The sequence below is a fragment of the Ovis canadensis genome, chromosome X, assembly GCF_042477335.2.
Source record: "Ovis canadensis isolate MfBH-ARS-UI-01 breed Bighorn chromosome X, ARS-UI_OviCan_v2, whole genome shotgun sequence".
In the NCBI taxonomy this organism is placed as follows: Eukaryota; Metazoa; Chordata; class Mammalia; order Artiodactyla; family Bovidae; genus Ovis; species Ovis canadensis.
This window is the reverse complement of record NC_091727.1, coordinates 140027268-140045532: the sequence shown is the minus strand read 5'-3', so window position 1 is coordinate 140045532 and position 18265 is coordinate 140027268. Positions and strand designations below refer to the sequence as shown.

General features: G+C 37.6%; 1 protein-coding gene across 6 annotated transcripts in view; it reads left to right on the top strand.

The window, feature by feature from the left end:
• Positions 1-18265, top strand: part of DIAPH2 (diaphanous related formin 2) — a 968993-nt gene that overhangs the window by 530744 nt on the left and 419984 nt on the right. For 5 of the 6 annotated variants that reach the window (XM_070291115.1, XM_070291113.1, XM_070291114.1 and 2 more), the window contains one exon: positions 4457-4586. In XM_070291115.1, the coding sequence (XP_070147216.1) occupies positions 4457-4586 (130 nt within the window). Of the gene's footprint in view, positions 1-4456; positions 4587-9677; positions 12559-18265 lie in introns of those variants that run through there. The other variant, XM_070291118.1, reaches the window with a different exon arrangement.

Here is an 18265-nt window from a genome sequence, read left to right as displayed (position 1 = left end):
CATGTCATCTGCAAACAGTGAGAGTTTTACTTCTTCTTTTCCAATTTGGATTCCTTTTATTTCTTTTTCTGCTCTGATTGCTGTGGCCAAAACTTCCAGAACTATGTTGAATAGTAGCGGTGAAAGTGGACACTCTTGTCTTGTTCCTGACTTTAGGGGAAATGCTTTCAATTTTTCACCATTGAGGATAATGTTTGCTGTGGGTTTGTCATAGATAGCTTTTATTATGTTGAGGTATGTTCCTTCTATTCCTGCTTTCTGGAGAGTTTTTATCATAAATGGATGTTGAATTTTGTCAAAGGCCTTCTCTGCATCTATTGAGATAATCAGATGGTTTTTATTTTTCAATTTGTTAATGTGGTGAATTACATTGATTGATTTGCGGATATTGAAGAATCCTTGCATCCCTGGGATAAAGCCCACTTGGTCATGGTGTATGATCTTTTTAATGTGTTGTTGGATTCTGATTGCTAGAATTTTGTTGAGGATTTTTGCATCTATGTTCATCAGAGATATTGGCCTGTAGTTTTCTTTTTTTGTGACATCTTTGTCAGGTTTTGGTATTAGGGTGATGGTGGCCTCATAGAATGAGTTTGGAAGTTTACCTTCCTCTGCAATTTTCTGGAAATTAGGGTTTGAGTAGGATAGGTGTTAGCTCTTCTCGAAATTTTTGGTAGAATTCAGCTGTGAAGCCATCTGGACCTGGGCTTTTGTTTGCTGGAAGATTTCTGATTACAGTATCAATTTCTGTGCTTGTGATGGGTCTGTTAAGGTTTTCTATTTCTTCCTGGTTCAGTTTTGGAAAATTGTACTTTTCTAAGAATTTGTCCATTTCTTCCATGTTGTCCATTTTATTGGCATACAACTGCTGATAGTAGTCTCTTAAGATTATATCTCAATTACAGGAGAAAAACTATTAAAAATTCCAACATATGGAGGTTGAACAACACACTTCTGAATAACCAACAAATCACAGAAGAAATCAAAAAAGAAATCAAAATATGCATAGAAACGAATGAAAATGAAAACACAACAACCCAAAACCTGTGGGACACTATAAAAGCAGTGCTAAGAGGAAAGTTCATAGCAATACAGGCATACCTCAAGAAGCAAGAAAAAAGTCAAATAAACAACCTAACTCTACAACTGAAGCAACTAGAAAAAGAAGAGTTGGAGAACCCCAGAGTTAGTAGAAGGAAAGAAATCTTAAAAATTAGGGCAGAAATAAATGCAAAAGAAACAAAAGAGACCATAGCAAAAATCAACAAAGCCAAAAGCTGGTTCTTTGAAAGGATAAATAAAATTGACAAACCATTAGCCAGACTCATCAAGAAGCAAAGAGAGAAAAATCAAATCAATAAAATTAGAAATGAAAATGGAGAGATCACAACTGACTACTCTTTCTGATTTCGATAAAGATATTTAACTGAAATGTTATGCTTCGCATCTGAGAATTCTGAAAATTAAGCACTTATAAGCATGCATGTCAAAAAGGGAGTTTTTGAATCACCCACAAGGTTGCCATACGAGCACAGTGCTATTTTTCTATTCTTGTGTTTTCCTTTCCAGTATTGGCCTTGTGCATTTTTAAAAAGAAAATTGATATTCTTCTCCAGTGTGGTATCCTAAAAAACTGCATAGGTTTTTATTGTTGGGCCCTGTGTTTGTCTCTCTGTGTGTAAATAGTTTGTCTCCATAGATTTCATAAAATACAGATCAATTTCCCTCCTTTAGGAAGATGTGCTTTCAATTTCTTTAAGTACCTAATATTTTTCAGTTGACTTCAGTCACTTAGTCATGTCTGACTCCTTGAGACCTTATGGACGGTAGCAAGCCAGGCTTCCCTGTTCATCACCAACTCCTGGAGCCTACTCAGACTCATGTCCATTGCCTCGTTGATCCCATTCAACCATCTCATCCTCTGTCATCCCCTTCTGCTCCCACCTTCCCTCTTTCCTAGCATCAGGGTCTTTTCCAGTGAGTCGATTCTTTGCATCAGGTGGCAAAGTATTGGAGTTTCAGCTTCAGCATCAGTCCTTCCAATGAATATTCAGGACTGATTTCCTTTGGGATGGACTGGTTGGATCTCCTTGCAGTCCAAGGGACTCTCAAGTCTTCTCCAACCCCACAGTTAAAAAGCATCAATTCTTCAGTGCTCAGCTTTCTTTATAGTCCAAGTCTCACATCCATACATGAATACTGGAAAAACCATAGCTTTGACTAGATGGACTATTGTTGGCAAAGTAATGTCCCTGCTTTTTAATAGGCTGTCTGTGTTGATCATAGCTTTTCTTCCAAAGCGTCTTCTAATTTCACGGCTACAGTCACCATCTGCAGTGATTTTAGAGCCCCCAAGAATAAAGGCTCTCACTGTTTCCATTGTTTACTCATCTATTTGCAATGAAGTTTTGGGACCAGATGCCATGATCTTAGATTTCTGAATGTTGAGTTTTAAAACAAGTTTTTCACTCTCCTCTTTCACTTTCATCAAGAGGCTCTTTAGTTCTTCTTCACTTCCTGCCATAAGAGTGGTGTCATCTGCATATCTGAGGTGATATTTCTCCCGGCAATCTTGATTCCAGCTTGTGCTTCTTCCAGCCCAGCATTTCTCATGATGTACTCTGCATAGAAGTTAAATAAGCAGGGTGATAGTTTACAGCCTTGATGTACTCCTTTCCCAATTTGGAACCAGTCTGTTGTTCTATGTCCAGTTCTAACTGTTGCTTCTTGAACTGCCTACAAATTTCTCAGGAGGCAGATCAGTTGCTCTGGTTTTCCCATCTCCTGAAGAATTTTCCACAGTTTGTTTTGATCCACACAGTCAAAGGCTTTGGTGTAGTCAATAAAGCAAAAGTTGATGTTTTTCTGGAACTCTTCTTGCTTTTTCGTTGATCCAGTGGACGTTGGCAATTTGATCTCTGGTTCTTCTGCCTTTTATAACTCCAGCTTGAACATTTAGGAATTAAAGTAGTTTGTAAGAAACAACAACAACAACAACAACAAAGAAAATGTTTATTTCCTTATTGCTTGGAGTAGCTAGCATCCTCTGAAAGGGATGCACTTTGTGAACATATAACACTAATCTCAAGAAAAGACCTCTCTTTAGGAAAGTGAACCTCCTACAGAGACTTCTACAGCTGTGAGCCTGACTTAAGACAAATTGCTCTTTAGGGTTTTGTTGCTTTTTGTTCTTATAGCTTATTCTTGAATTGTGTCATTTCAGCTTTGTAGTACTTAAAAGTGTTTAGTGCATCAGCATAACAATGCAAAATTTTAAGTATTTTTACCTGCCTTGGAATTACCAGCATCATGACTCCTATTGCCGTTTGTTTTGAGCCTTAGGACTAACATTTCTTTTACTTTGCTCATATCATTGGAATCTAACAGTTATGCTAATAAACTGTAACACAAAAAATATGGACCTGATTGAGTAAATGTGATTTTTTTTCCTTAGCCACTAAAACAATAAGGATTAAATTACTTAGTAATTACCTAAATATCCTCCAAGCCTTTTCACAAGCCTGTTTGTAAAGAATATTCATTTATTCTAAACAGTAATCCTTAAAGCTAAAATCCCCAAATCAGTATGGACATCAGTGGACAAACCCATCATCTAAGGATTATAGAATGAAAACATCCAGTAGAATGAGAAAACTTGATATTTCATGCCATATTTGTCCTTTGTTTCTAAGTAAATCCTTGATTTCATTTGTAGCTTAGTCTTATATAACAGTTATATTAAAGAAAATACTTAGATTCTCATTATAGATTTTTTTGGTCCTATACTTTGAAGTTTTTTTTTAATCATTCTAACTGCAGCATCTCTTTTCTAGTGTCTCTGAAAAGAAGATACAATGTGTAAGCAGAGAAATAAAATTTGACATATTATCATGATTGTGTGGTCAGATTCTGTTTATAAATCAGCTTAAAAAGCCTTCAGTTATTCTTTTTTGATGGCCCATGCAAGTAAAAGAGCATACAATGCACTTGCTCTTTTATTTTAATTTGCATAGATGATGGCTGAAGTAAATATAACCTCATAGATGCATCCAGCTTTTAAGAATATATTTTTAAAATAATACAAAGACCAAAATGCTGATAACAGAAACATCCATTAATTTGGACTGTTATTATCAATACTTAAGTGGTTGTTCTTTTCTCAGGAAAAGAATAGTTCACTTTGCCATCATGATTTAGACATTTTAAGAAATACAGATGAAAGTCTATTATTATTTTTATTTACATTTTGGGTCACCTTTCTCTCTTTAAAAATGAGTTCATTTTAAAACCCAGCGCATTGTTACTAGAGCCCAGTAGAAACTACCCTAGACATTTTTTTAAAAGTTGTATTAATTATAATGAATTGAGTTCATTCATTCATTTCACTTCTTTAAGTAAAAGTCTATATTTATATTGCTGAACAATACTAAAAATAGTTATCGTTGTTCCATTTCAGATCCGAGATACTAAATCAGCAGATCAAAAAACCACCCTCTTGCATTTTCTTGCTGAAATTTGTGAGGAAAATTACCGGGATATCCTGAAATTTACTGATGAACTGGAGCATGTAGAAAGTGCAAGCAAAGGTAATTGATTTATAACTGATTTGAAACTACATCCTGCCTAAATATTATATTAAATGGTAATCTGTAAGCATTAATCATATTTTTTGTTTGGTTACTGACCTAAGAAAAGCAGGAAGATAGTTTTCCTTAGTTTGTATTTGACAACATAGTATATTTTAATAACCTGCTTTTAACTGACTTTTTTTTTTTTTAGCAATTCTAGGTTATTGAAGCTTTTGTGTCTCTGATCAGATAATATATTTGTTCATTCATTTCATAAACACTTAAGTGTATATTGTTTGCAAAAGAACCATACAGTGGGGCTGTTGGTAATATCAAAATGATTGTGAGATAGTTTTTGCTAGAATGAATTTAAAATCTAGAAGAGAAGACATGTATACAAATACTATATAAAACAGAGATGAATATGAGAAGTGCTATAAGCAAATAGACTGTAGTTTAGATGACGTCCCTGATGGCTCAGACGGTAAAGCAGGAGACCTGGGTCCGATCCCTGGGTTGGGAAGATCCCCTGGAGAAGGAAATGGCAATCCACTCCAGTACTATTGCCTGGAAAATGGCATGGACAGAGGAGCCTGGTAGGCTACAGTCCATGGGGTCGCAAAGAGTTGGACACGACTGAGCAACTTCACTTTCCTTTCCTTTCCTTTAGATGAGAGGGAAAATACTTTTGAATAGATAGTTAAGTGAAGGCATAGTGAAAGAGGCCAAAAAGGTGAAGTATGAAAATTAGGATTTCTTCAGACATGGAAAAGGAGTATGCTGTCCAGACAGTCAACAGTACCAGCAAGGCACAGTCATGAAATGTGTTAGAATAGGTGAAAACATCACTGAGGAAGAAGAAAAATGTCTCCAGACTTTAATTTGAACTGATTAGCCTTGTTGGTTAGTGAGTATTTACTTTTGCCAGAAGTTGAAAAGCGGATGAAAGGAAGGATCAAGGAAACATTTTTTTTTGAAGGTGAAACAATAGATGTGGAGTACATTTTTCCTCTTGGATCAGAAAAGTAAGCAATAAAGCTTTTATTTGAAATTACACTATGATAATTCCACTTCTCTGGAGAAGGAAATGGCAACCCACTCCAGTATTCTTGCCTGGAAAATTCTGTGGATAGAGGAACCTGGAGGGCTACAGTCCATAGGCTTGCAAAGAGTCAGATACGACTGAGCAGAGCAACACAATTCCACTTCTCTATAACTCTGAGAACTTTCAGTAAGGACTCAAAAGCATATGCTTCCTGAGTTTACTACAGACCATATACACTGGTTAGTGTCCTTCGAAGCAGAAAAAAAGTGTGTCTGTAAAACTCAGAATGTCATATGTATAATATTGTTCAGTGGCCAGTGGTCATCTCTGCCATTCTGCTATTGTTGATCACATCCTCAATGTTTTTCTTTAATGAAATTAATGGAATTTCTTTAACTCCTTTAATTTAATGAATATTATAGTTGTTACTATTGTCTTGTTAGAGAAGAGTAATTATAAGGCTACCTGTAATCCTTCCATTCTCAGCCAAGTATGTATTATACTCAGTTCTATTTCCTACTTCTGGGCTTTTGGCAAATCTTTTACATAGTTTTCTTTTACAATCTCACCAACTTCTCTCTTCCTATCCATTTTAAGAGCAAAACCTCTCTGATATATTTGCTTATTTCTGCTTTCGTGTATTCATGAAATGAATGTCATTATATTTACAAAACTGTTGCAAAAGATCTCCCTTTCTTACTGTTTGGGCTTCAGCAATCCCCTGTCAAGTTATTGTGACTAGTTCTTTTCCTTTCCCTATAAAATTTAGACTCAGAGTTCTCAAGAAGTTCTTACATATATTCCACTTACTTGCCTCCCCCTTTCATTCCCTTCTAGTTTTCTCTCAGTGTGCCCAGACACACTTTCCCTTGAGCCATTTTTATTCCTTTCTAATAATCCTATCTCTGTGTATCATGCTACATCCTGTGCCTGAGAATCTCAAGTGCCCTGTCCTCTGACACCTGATGTTTGTCAAATCACTGTTCGGGATACATTTCCTTATTTTTTTTTAAATGTGTTACTATTGAGCCCTTATGAGAAAATACTTGTGAAATTAGACTGCAAGAGAAAAACAGAACGTGGTGTGAAAGGTCAAGCCAATTTCTTCTTTGTAGTTAAATGCTTTCCCTCGGTGCTTAAGTTTAGCATGTTTGTTTGCTTAATATAGATTTTAGTTCTGTTTGAATCATATTCTGTCACCTCCAATACTGTGGATATAGCTAGCATATCTGTATTCACAGCCAACCAGCAAAAATAAAAATAGATCAACACTATATAGGAATTATTTTCTGTAATTATGGCCTATCTCCTTGTTAAATTACTGCTTATACAAAGAAAAAAGTACCTTTCTTTCTAAACTGGAGTGGTACAAGAAAGTTGAAACTAGTTAATGATTTTTATATTATTTTTATCTTTTTCATATTTAAAGAACGATTGTATGACTACTAATAACTATCTTTTGTGTTTTCTGTTTTCTTCCTACACCTTTGAAAATCCTCTGGTTTTCATTTTTTTATTGAAGTATAGTTAATTAACAATATTGTGTTAGTGTCAGGTATACAGCAAAGTGATTCAATTATATATATGTGTATATTTTTTTCAGATTACTTTCCATTATATAAGATACTGAATATAGTCCTTATGATATAAACCCTTGTTGTTTATGTTTTGTATATATATTAGTGTATATATGTATTCCTCCCCCTTGTAGGTTTTTTGATTGTTAGAACCTAAGTACCTATTTTAATAGAATAAGTATCTCTTCTGTCTGGAATAACAAATAGATGTATTTTGGGTCATTACTTAAGGTATATATAAGGTATACTCAAAGTAACTGACAGAGGGAAAAAATTACCTTGAAGTGAAAAGAAAACTAAAAGTAGGAAATATGTGGGATCCATGGAAAAATGTATCTTATAACTGCCTTGTTTCCTTGTAAAGCTAACCTTCTAAAATTTATGTGCATCTTGAACTATGAAAGGTGATGGTATGTACTTAGCATATTTTCCTAGAGCTCTGTAATGCAAGGATATTGGGGGAAACCACATCATTTTTACATAAAACAGATATATGTTATGGAGTGGAATGCAAAATTCACATGAATTTTTAAAATAGAATAGATGACTTCAAAGAAATGTCACACTTGCTGCAGATCCCTAGGGGAGCATGTTCAATCTTCTCTTTCATTAGGGGCCCTTGGTTGGGAAAAGTTTATGAAGCATTGCCTAAAGAATTGGAAAGCGGTTTTGTTTTGCTTTGGTTTTACTTATTTATCTATTTAGTTATTATTGCAGGCAGGGTGGAGGCAAGCAGGCAGAGTGAGGGCTGAGAGTACCTTCTAAACAGATCATCTCATCACTCTTATGAAGTTCAGAATCAAATAGTACATTGTAATTATATTACCAGGGGGATTAATAAAATAATATTTCTGTGGTCATCTTCTTCTAGGTTAAATGATAAATCTCTAGATCCTCTCCTTCATGTTTGACATACCAATGAGTCTTTAGAAAGAAAAATAAAAGTTGTTGCTGTAGAAAATCTAATGCCTGTAAAATACTGAAAATATATTTGATAAATCACCATTACCTTTTCCCCAATGACTAATTTTAAAGATTATATATATGAAATTATATCTAATAGACCTATAGATCTATATTGTCTAAAGCATTGCTAGTTTGTTAGACCTAGTTTATAAATCCTGTATTGTTTCCTCCTAGCCCCCTCTTTCCGTGGCTATCACTGTAACTTTCAGCTTTGATGATTTTTACAGTTTGATTCAAAACCTTAGTGTTTTATAAGTCAGCTCCAGGGATTAAACCAAAAGGATTAGCAAGACTTAATTAAAACTATTCCATTCAAAAAGGAAAAATAATATTAATATATTTGAAGGCATTATTAATCCTAAATTTTTATGTAAATCTGAAATGGGTTTCCTTTCAGTTAAATTAATACCATCCTATAAGATAAAAGCGGGTTAAGTTTTCTATAAACAGTGTTAGTTTCCTATGATTTAAATCCACTATTATAAATTTTAATGACCAACTATACCTTTTGCTGTCTGCCCTCTTTCCATGTCAGATTAGTAACTCCGATTAGCTGTTTATCCATTCTGAATTCTTCACGAGATTAGTAATGATGAAAGTTTAGATTAGAGGAAATACTATAAGGGAAAAATCTATCAAATAAAGGAAAAGAAAAAAGTCAAGTCATAGCAGAGTTTAAAAAGTTGGGGGATGAGGGAGGAAAAAAAAATTGGAGGAAAAAAAAAAACTTTTTTTAAACTCCAGAGCTGACAGAAAGTTGAGATTTAATCTAGTCCCTGCTAAAAGAAACCCAAGATGCCATTTAGTCCAAATTCATCATTTTTCAGTTGAACAAACTGAGGCCTAGAATGATGAAGGAATTGCCCACAATCACACAGTCAATGAAAGTTTGCAGAATTTTGCCCATTATTTTATCACATACATGTCAGTTGCACTTTAATTCTTTTGCGGTCTAAAATATACAACAGAGATTCATATTTACATATTGGAAAACGTGCAGAAAATCAACACTGACCAAATAAAAATTTACTGGAGTATAAATGCCGCTTCATCTGTATCATGGTCCAATTTCTCTAGCCCCATTTTGACAGAATTACCCTTTCCTTTCTCTGTGTTACAACAGCACTTTAGCATTATTAGTAATACAACACCTATCACATTTGCATTTTTTTTTATTTCATTGTATTCTTCCCTCTGTACCTCCTAGGTTGAGTTCATAAGTGGCAAGGAATATGCCCCGTTTGTCCCAACAGACTCAGTGCTAGCATAGCAACTCAGAGAGAAGTATATATGCTCAGATAGAAGTAAATGTTCAATAAATTTATTACATTGAATCTTTGTGTCTTCTTTTCATACATGTACATTTCAAAACATGCCATTTTGGGGAGTTGGCAAGTTGAGAATAGCAACCTGAAAATTAGTGTTTACTGTAAATACAAGAGGAGAAATAAAATAAGTTGAAATAAAGAGAACACCAGGGCTTAACAGTATTTCCTGGTCCATGTTTTACTTTTTTTCAAGGAGAAAGTTAAACTTGAAAACAATCAAGCTCTTAATGGAGAAGATCTAAACTTATGGTGGCCACCAAACTGTAAAGGTTTATGGTGAACAGTGAGGATTAACATCTATTTCTGCTTTATTGACTATGCCAAAGCCTTTGACTGTGTGGATCACAATAAACTGTGGAAAATTCTGAAAGAGATGGAATACCAGACCACCTGACCTGCCTCTTGAGAAACCTATATGCAGGTCAGGAAGCAACAGTTAGAACCGGACATGGAACAACAGACTGGTTCCAAATAGGAAAAGGAGTACGTCAAGGCTGTATATTGTTACTCTGCTTATTTAACTTCTATGCAGAGTACATCATGAGAAACGCTGGACTGGAAGAAACTGGACTGGAAGAAACACAAGCTGGAATCAAGATTGGCGGGAGAAATATCAATAACCTTAGATATGCAGATGACACTACCCTTATGGCAGAAAGTGAAGAGGAGCTAAAAAGCCTCTTGATGAAAGTGAAAGAGGAGAGTGAAAAAGTGGGCTTAAAGTTCAACATTCAGAAAACAAAGATCATGGCATCCGGTCCCATCACTTCATGGGAAATAGATGGGGAAACAGTGAAAATAGTGTCAGACTTTATTTTTCTGGGCTCCAAAATCACTGCAGATGGTGACTGCAGCCATGAAATTAAAAGACACTTACTCCTTGGAAGAAAAGTTATGACCAACCTAGATGGCATATTCAAAAGCAGAGACATTACTTTGCCGACTAAGGTCCGTCTAGTCAAGGCTATGGTTTTCCCTGCGGTCATGTATGGATGTGAGAGTTGGACTGTGAAGAAAGCTGAATGCCGAAGAATTGATGCTTTTGAACTGTGGTGTTGGAGAAGACTCTTGAGAGTCCCTTGGACTGCAAGGAGATCCAACCAGTCCATTCTAAAGGAGATCAGCCCTGGGATTTCTTTGGAAGGAATGATGCTGAAGCTGAAACTCCAATACTTTGGCCACCTCATGGGAAGAGTTGACTCACTGGAAAAGACTCTGATGCTGGAAGGGATTGGGTGCAGGAGGAGAAGGGGACGACAGAGGATGAGATGGCTGGATGGCATCACCGACTCGATGGACATGAATTTGAGTGAACTCTGGGAGTTGGTGATGGACAGGGAGGCCTGGCGTGCTGCGATTCATGGGGTCGCAAAGAGTCAGACATGACTGAGCGACGGAACTGAACTGAACTGAAGGATTAAAAGTCTCATAGGAACTAGTGACAGCCAACTGTCTTAATGTAATATCTAGCTAACTGCTGAAACTTCTTTTATTCTAATGGTTGAAAAAAGTTACTTTCATAGTGTCTACTAGATATTTCATTGAAAAATCTTTTGAGTTATGGAACAAAACCCCACTGTGTTTAATGCATTCAAGGTACAATGGACCCAAGATGTATGAACCCATAGGATTTCCTAACAGATTTAAACTTTGAGTTTTGCTCTGATCTTAGAAGCACAGAATGATGATAAACCAATGTTACAAAATGTCAACAGGATTGACTTGACTTAGATGTTAATAATCTGAGTAAAATTGAGTATACGTCATACTACTGCTGCTGCTGTTCCATCATTTTAATTAAAAAGTTAAATTGTTCAGCTTTATTTGGACTTTTCCCACACCATTTCAAATAATTTTACTGAGTGAATTGTCTTCTGTCATATTGACAGCATAAATATCTTATAAAAATTTAGAAGAATATTACATTTTAAGTTTTAAGGAATCTAATTCATATATTTTCCTCTTTGATATACTTCTTTCTTTTTTACTGTCACCAAGTCACCCCAATTTTTCTTAAACAAAGTGAATTTCTTTAAAAGAATTCAAATTATTAGTAGTCCAGCACATGCATAGAAAATATATTTTCAACCTGAAATGTCAAAAGGACTTAGGACAGAAAGTCATTTTCTTGCTGATCAGTAATCTAATCATTACCAACCAGTGTGTTGAATTCATAACATGTAAACCATCTAATTCATTTTCATTTCTAGAGAAAACTGTGTTAAAAAGATTATCTTCAGGGAACAGTGAAAGGAAGCAGAGACCATGGTCATTTGGACTTCAGTTAAATGCTTCAATATAAGTCAATGTTTTTTTATAGACCTGCAGGCATTTGTCAGGGTACTGTAGCTTCTGGAACTCAGAATCCCTGCTGGAGAATTGTATGCATAGCTCATCTGTCTCAAACCCACATTCTTGCCCAGCCTGTCTCAGCACCTGCGTACTTGCATGCTCAGTCACTTCAGTCATGTCCAGCTCTGTGCTTCCTCATGGACTGAAGCCCGCCAGGCTCCTCTATCCATGGAATTCTCCAGGCAAGAATACTGGAGTGGGTTGCCCTTCCTTCCTCCAAGGGATCTTCCTGATCCAGGGATCAAACCCATGTCTCTTAGGTCTCCTGCATTGGCAGGCAGGTTCTTTACCACTAGCGCCTCCTGGGAACCCTATTTTTCCTAACAGAAAGTTCTCCCTCTTCTCTCAGCCCTTGTGAACATAAGGTATGAAGACTTCCCCAACTGTTTTGGCTTTCAGGGGTCTCTCACTTTCCCTCTTCTTAGTTTGGTCCTTGATCTTATACTCTTTGCATTACAGTATCCTAAACTCTTTTGCATAATGGCTGTATCCTGGTGTGATGCTTCCTGAGATAATGTATGTTATCATAAGTCTGCTTTTTCAAGGGAGATGCTAACACCCTATTGGCATAGTAAATTCAGCTCACTGAGTGATTTTGAAACCCCCACCTGATCTTAGCTATCTTTATTTAACCCCAGTGAAACTTTCTGGGTACTTAAAATAACTAAAATATATCTGCAGACATTCAATTCAACTTTACACATTAGTCACATATTCAAAAACTTTTTAAAGGTAGCTATTTAAGGCAAAACTAATCTGTGGTATTAGAAATCATTGTAAATTGTTATTTTGGGGGTAGGTTATTGTCTGGAAGGGAACATGTGAGGGCCTCTGGGGTGCTGGTCACATTCTGTTTCTTGATCTGGATCCTGCTGACATGGGTGTTTTCAGTTTGTGAAAATGCATTCAACAGGTCACCTGTGTGCACATTGGATGTAGTCATTTGTATTTTTAAAATGTGTAATGAGTGATGAAAAGTGAGAAAGGTATTATATATTAATTCAAAAGGTCCTCATGTTTTTACCTGTGCTTAATGATCCCATGCGTTGTGTAAATAACTGCTTTCAGAGTTGATCTGATGGTACTGTAAATAATTACTGTTTTTTGGCAAGTTGCATGTCACTTAAGGATTTTATCAAAGTGTTTTTTAGTCTGAGAGTGAATGGATAGGCCCTAGTATTAAAAAGAAAAAAAAATCAAGCGTGTTTTATACCATGTAAACATTCAGGGTGATCTTTCCATAGCTGTTGTCAGTATTATGCTGTCTCGTATATCGTTGAATCTTAATGTGTCCTGAGCACATCCTGAGTTATAATTTTCACAAAGATCCTGTCATTGCTGTCATTGTTATCATTGTGTCTTTGCTTCAATGTCAAGAAAGAGGACATGTGGGAATATTGCTCATTTTAATCTCATTGTGGATTCAAGCTTGCTAGTTGAAAAGTGAATATTCATACAGCAAATATTATAATGTGATTGACTCCTGAAGTAAAATACAGGGACATATTTGATGTAAGAGGTTCAAGGATTGATGTTAAGTAGTAATGTCAAGATAGAGAGGGACAATAAGAGAAGAGAGAAGAATGAAGGAAATGACGAAAAATCCAGTTCTCTGTAGCCACAACAGAGTCATAGGAAGAGGCAGCTCCCGTCCTGATTGGAGGTTCCCTTGTGCCACTAGCGGAAAGTGGTAGAATCTGGTAAGCGAGGTGGTTAATGCCATTGCAGCTTTTAGCACTACCAGTTCTTCTGATGGGTTCATCAGTAAGGAGTAATCTGGTTTAGGAATGTGAGGGCTGGGGATTTGGGAAGAGTAAAGAACAATGTCAGATCTCCCTAATAAGTTGCCTCAATTTTCCACTTCTTACATATTTCAAAATGGCTTGAACACAGGGACCAAGTCATAGGGACTACACAGCTGGTGTCATTTCTTGAACTGAACTGGGTCTCTTTCTGGAGTTTGGATTCTGCAAGTTGATGCTGTAAATTATAGTAAATAGCAAACATAATATTTTCTTATTCTAATTTTATATGATCCAAACTCCTTTAGAGTATTTCCATGTTAAACAATCGGCATGGAGCTGGCATTTTTACTAGCAGATGCACTGAGAGGGGGAAAAATCTCTGACTCCTAACAGGAGATATTAATAATAACTCTGTGGCAAATAATTCTGGTACAGTCGTATCTGAAAGAAACACATACTGGAAATACTATGGCCAAGGATGAGAATCATAACATACATATTTTTTAGTTTCAACTTTGTTAATATCTACTCAGTGAAGCATAGTTTTGCCATTTAACTTCTCAGTTCCTATTTCCTCGTTGTACAATAATATTTCTTAATTGGAAAAATAGAGATGGTCATATTTATCCCTCAGGTGATTATGATAATAACTAGGTATTCTATATGGACATGAAGTAAGAAAAAAGTGTTATATATAAACAGTGATTTATTATTCAAGCTTTCCAGGTGATTTTGATCAGGTATTTTATGTTTGTTCAGTCCCATTTTTAAAATGAAGGTCAAAATTCACTCATTAAACATAAAGCTCTCTGAAATAATGTATTAATATTATGTCATTAATTTTATTATCTTTACATGTTCTTTTACTTTTTTCCATCTTGTAGTCTTTTACAAATTACTAAAAACATAATTACTTAGGCTCATCTTACTTTGAATTGCATCTCTAAACTTTGATGGAATAATCATTCCACATTTAAGTGTTGATCACAAAATTTTCAATATTATATTTTTGATTTGATATCTTTGTCCTTAGTATGTGTAAACATGGAAGACAAGAAAGAGCAGGTAGTTTTATTGAATGTTCTAAATAGTTAAAATTTTAGCTACTTCTATATCCCTTGTTCTTTTCATTGTAAGACCCCTGAGGGTAAAATAAAAAACATAGTTGGAAAAGATAAAACATTTTTATTTGTAAATTTAAGGTAAACCAAGAAAGCAATATAAACCTTGACATTCTGTATATTTTAATGGGAACATTAATTAATTAGCCTTTGACTGTGTGGATCACAACAAACTGTGGAAAATTCTGAAAGAGTTGGGAGTACCAGATCACCTGACCTGCATCCTGAGAAATCTGTGTGCAGGTCAGGAAGCAACAGTTAGAACTGGACATGGAACAACAGACTGGTTCCAAATAGGAGCAGGAGTAGCTCAAGGATGTATGTTGTCACCCTGCTTATTTAAGTTATATGCAGGGTACATCATGAGAAACGCTGGGCTGGAAGAAGCACAAGCTGGAATCAAGATTGACAGGAGAAATATCAATAACCTCAGATATGCAGATGACACCAGCCTTATGGCAGAAAGTGAAGAAGAACTAAAGAGCCTCTTGATGAAAGTGAAAGAGGAGAGTGGAAAAAGTTGGCTTAAAGCTCAACATTCAGAAAACTAAGATCATGGGATCCAGTCCCATCACTTCATGGCAAATAGATGGGGAAACAGTGGACATAGTGGCTGACTTTGTTTTTATGGGCTCCAAAATGCAGATGGTGATTGCAGCCATGAAATTAAAAGATGCTTACTCCTTGGAAGGAAAGTTATGACCAACCTAGACAGCATACTAAAAAGCAGAGACATGACTTTGCCAAAAAAGGTCCATCTAGTCAAGGCTATGGTTTTTCCAGTGGTCATGTGTGGATGTGAGAGTTGGACTACAAAGAAACCCGAACACTGAAGAATTGATGCTTTGAACTGTGGTGTTGGAGAAGACTCTTGAGAGTCCCTTGGACTGCAAGGAGATCCAACCAGTCCATCCTAAAGCATATCAGTCCTGGGTGTTCATTGGAGGGACTGATGTTGAAGCTGAAACTCCAATACTTTGGCCACCTGATGCAAAGAGCTGACTCACTGGAAAAGACCGTGATGCTGGGAAAGATTGAGGGCAGGAGAAGGGGACGACAGAAGATGAGATGGTTGGATGGCATCACCGACTCAATGGACATGGTTTTGGGTGGACTCCGGGAGTTGGTGATGGACAGGGAGGCCTGGCGTGCTGCGTTTCACGGGGTCGCAAAGCGTTGGACACAACTGAGTGACTGAACTGAACTGAACTGAACCAGTACTGAAGAAACTTAGCAGCAGCAGCAGCAGCAGAAGGGAATGGCAACCAGTATTGGCCAATATGGTCCAGTATTCTTGCCTGGAGAAACCCCCTCCCTGACAGAGAAGCCTGATAGGCCATAGTCTACAGGGTCACAAAGATTTGGACACTACCAAAGCAAACCTGCGTGCCTAGACACAGGACTTTTTTTGCCTGTGGCATCTCTGCCCCAGTGAGAGTTGAGCATGAAGGTAGCGCAGCTGCCTGGCTTGCAGGGACCCTGGCAGCACCAAATGTACAGGGATATGGACTGGCTCTGCCGCAGTTATTGCTATATCAGAGTATGTTTTCAAGCTGCTTGTAGCTGGCGATCAGAAGGCCTCTTTGGCCAGTCTTTCTCTGTAGCTCCACCCATTCAGGCACTTAGAGGGTTCCCCTGCTTGGAGTCCTTCTCTGTTTTTCGGTGTGCCGGGCACTTAAAGGGGCACCCTGGGTGGGGTCCTACTCTGTAGTTCAGTTAGCCGTTTGATGGGCTAGCCTCTCTATTGTTCAGCTGCTGATGCTGGTGCTTAGGGAGAGAGAGGCTATGGTGATGGCTCCACCCCTTATGTGTGACTCAGCAGTATCACCTTGCTTCCATGGTTGCCTGGCTTTCCTCCACAGGCATTTCCCACTACAATCTCCTCCCTCACATCCCCTCAATCGGTCTCTCTGCTGTCAACATCAGCCCTTGTCCTGGGATTGCTCCACAATCCCTAAACTCCAGCTCCCAGCTGTTGCACCTTCCACGGGACCAATGTTCCTATCCGGGTATGTATGGCTGAGGCAAGGACTGTCTGATTCTTATTCCATTTAGGCTGCCACTGATCAGTGGTTTCACTCTCAGCCTTAAGTGTTTCTCCTCTGACTCAGGCAACTGCCCTGATGTGGGGATCGGAGCCCTGCTTCAATTCTCCCATCCACCAAGGGCAGGTCCAGTCCTGCTAACACTCCTGTTTTTCCTCCTAGTTCCTTCGTCCTACCGAGTTTTGCATGGTTCTATATATTCTTTTCCAGTGGTCAGGTACGCCTGTCTGCTCTTGTTGTAGTCACGCATTCCGGGAAACAAACTCACTCAGAAGGACAATGCAGATAGTGGAGTACAGTTTATTACAAGGACGGCCCAAGGCAGAGTCTCCTCTTAGCCAAGGACCCTGACCAGTTTTTGTGAAAACCTTATATACCCTAAGTGTATAAGGTTCCCTGAAACTAGTCTGAACAAAGGAAAAAGAAAGACACAATCAAACTTAACCCATGATTCATATGCCTTAAGCCTACATTCAGTTCTGTTCAGTTCAGTTCAGTTGCTCAGTCGTGTCCGACTCTTTGTGACCCCTAACAGTGGACAATTATCAATAGGCCTGGGGTCATACCCCAGTGAGCATAATAGAATGTATTCTATTCAGTCACACAGATAATTAGGGTATTCTTTTAGGCAATGAAGAGCCGCGGGGCTCTTCCTTCCAGGGGCCTGGTTTTCCAGTTGGTATGTCATTTCCATAGATACTGGGCACATAGCTCAAAGTCCATAGTCCGGCCCAAGATGGAGTCCTGCTTTCAAGACAGAGCCTGTTCTGTTTCCTCCTTCACTCTCAGTTGGTGTTCTGCAAGCACTTCTGTGTCTCAAGGTGTATTCCTGATGTATCCATGGAGAGAGACGTACTCCACGTCCACCTACTCCTCTGCCGTCTTGTTCTCTGAATTTCACTGACATATTATTAACAGTTTCAACAATTAGTTCACTGGAACAGGTCCAAAAGTGAAATATTCTGATGATGGTAAGTTTGGAAACCATGTCATACAGAGAGAGAACATAAGAAGACTTGCTGCCATAGAAACAGTTGGAAAGGTTTCTGGGGATAGGAGATGTGTCAAGCAGCAGACTGTAGGCAAGAAGAGGACAGGAAGTGGTCCCATCCATAGAAGAGACGTGGATGGAATCCAAAGCTGTTGTTTGTATTTATCGCAATTTTTAAATCAGAAATTAACTTTCACTGAATTATAGGTCACACAACTTTTATTATACCATATATCTTATAGGTGAAAATATAAACTTTATATGCAGTCTAGAGGGCTTCCCAGATGGGACGAATCTGCCTGCCAGTCAGGAGATGCAGGAGACTTGGGTTTGATCCCTGGATCAGGAAGATCCCCTGGAGGAAGAAACGTCAACCCATTCCAGTATTCTTGCCAGGAAAACCCCTTGGACAGAGAAGCCTGGCAGATAACAGTCCATGGGTTCGCAAACTGAGCAACTCTGCACATGCATTCTAAAGTCCAATCCCAGATTAAATCCAGTCCAGACCCATTTAGATATGTATACAT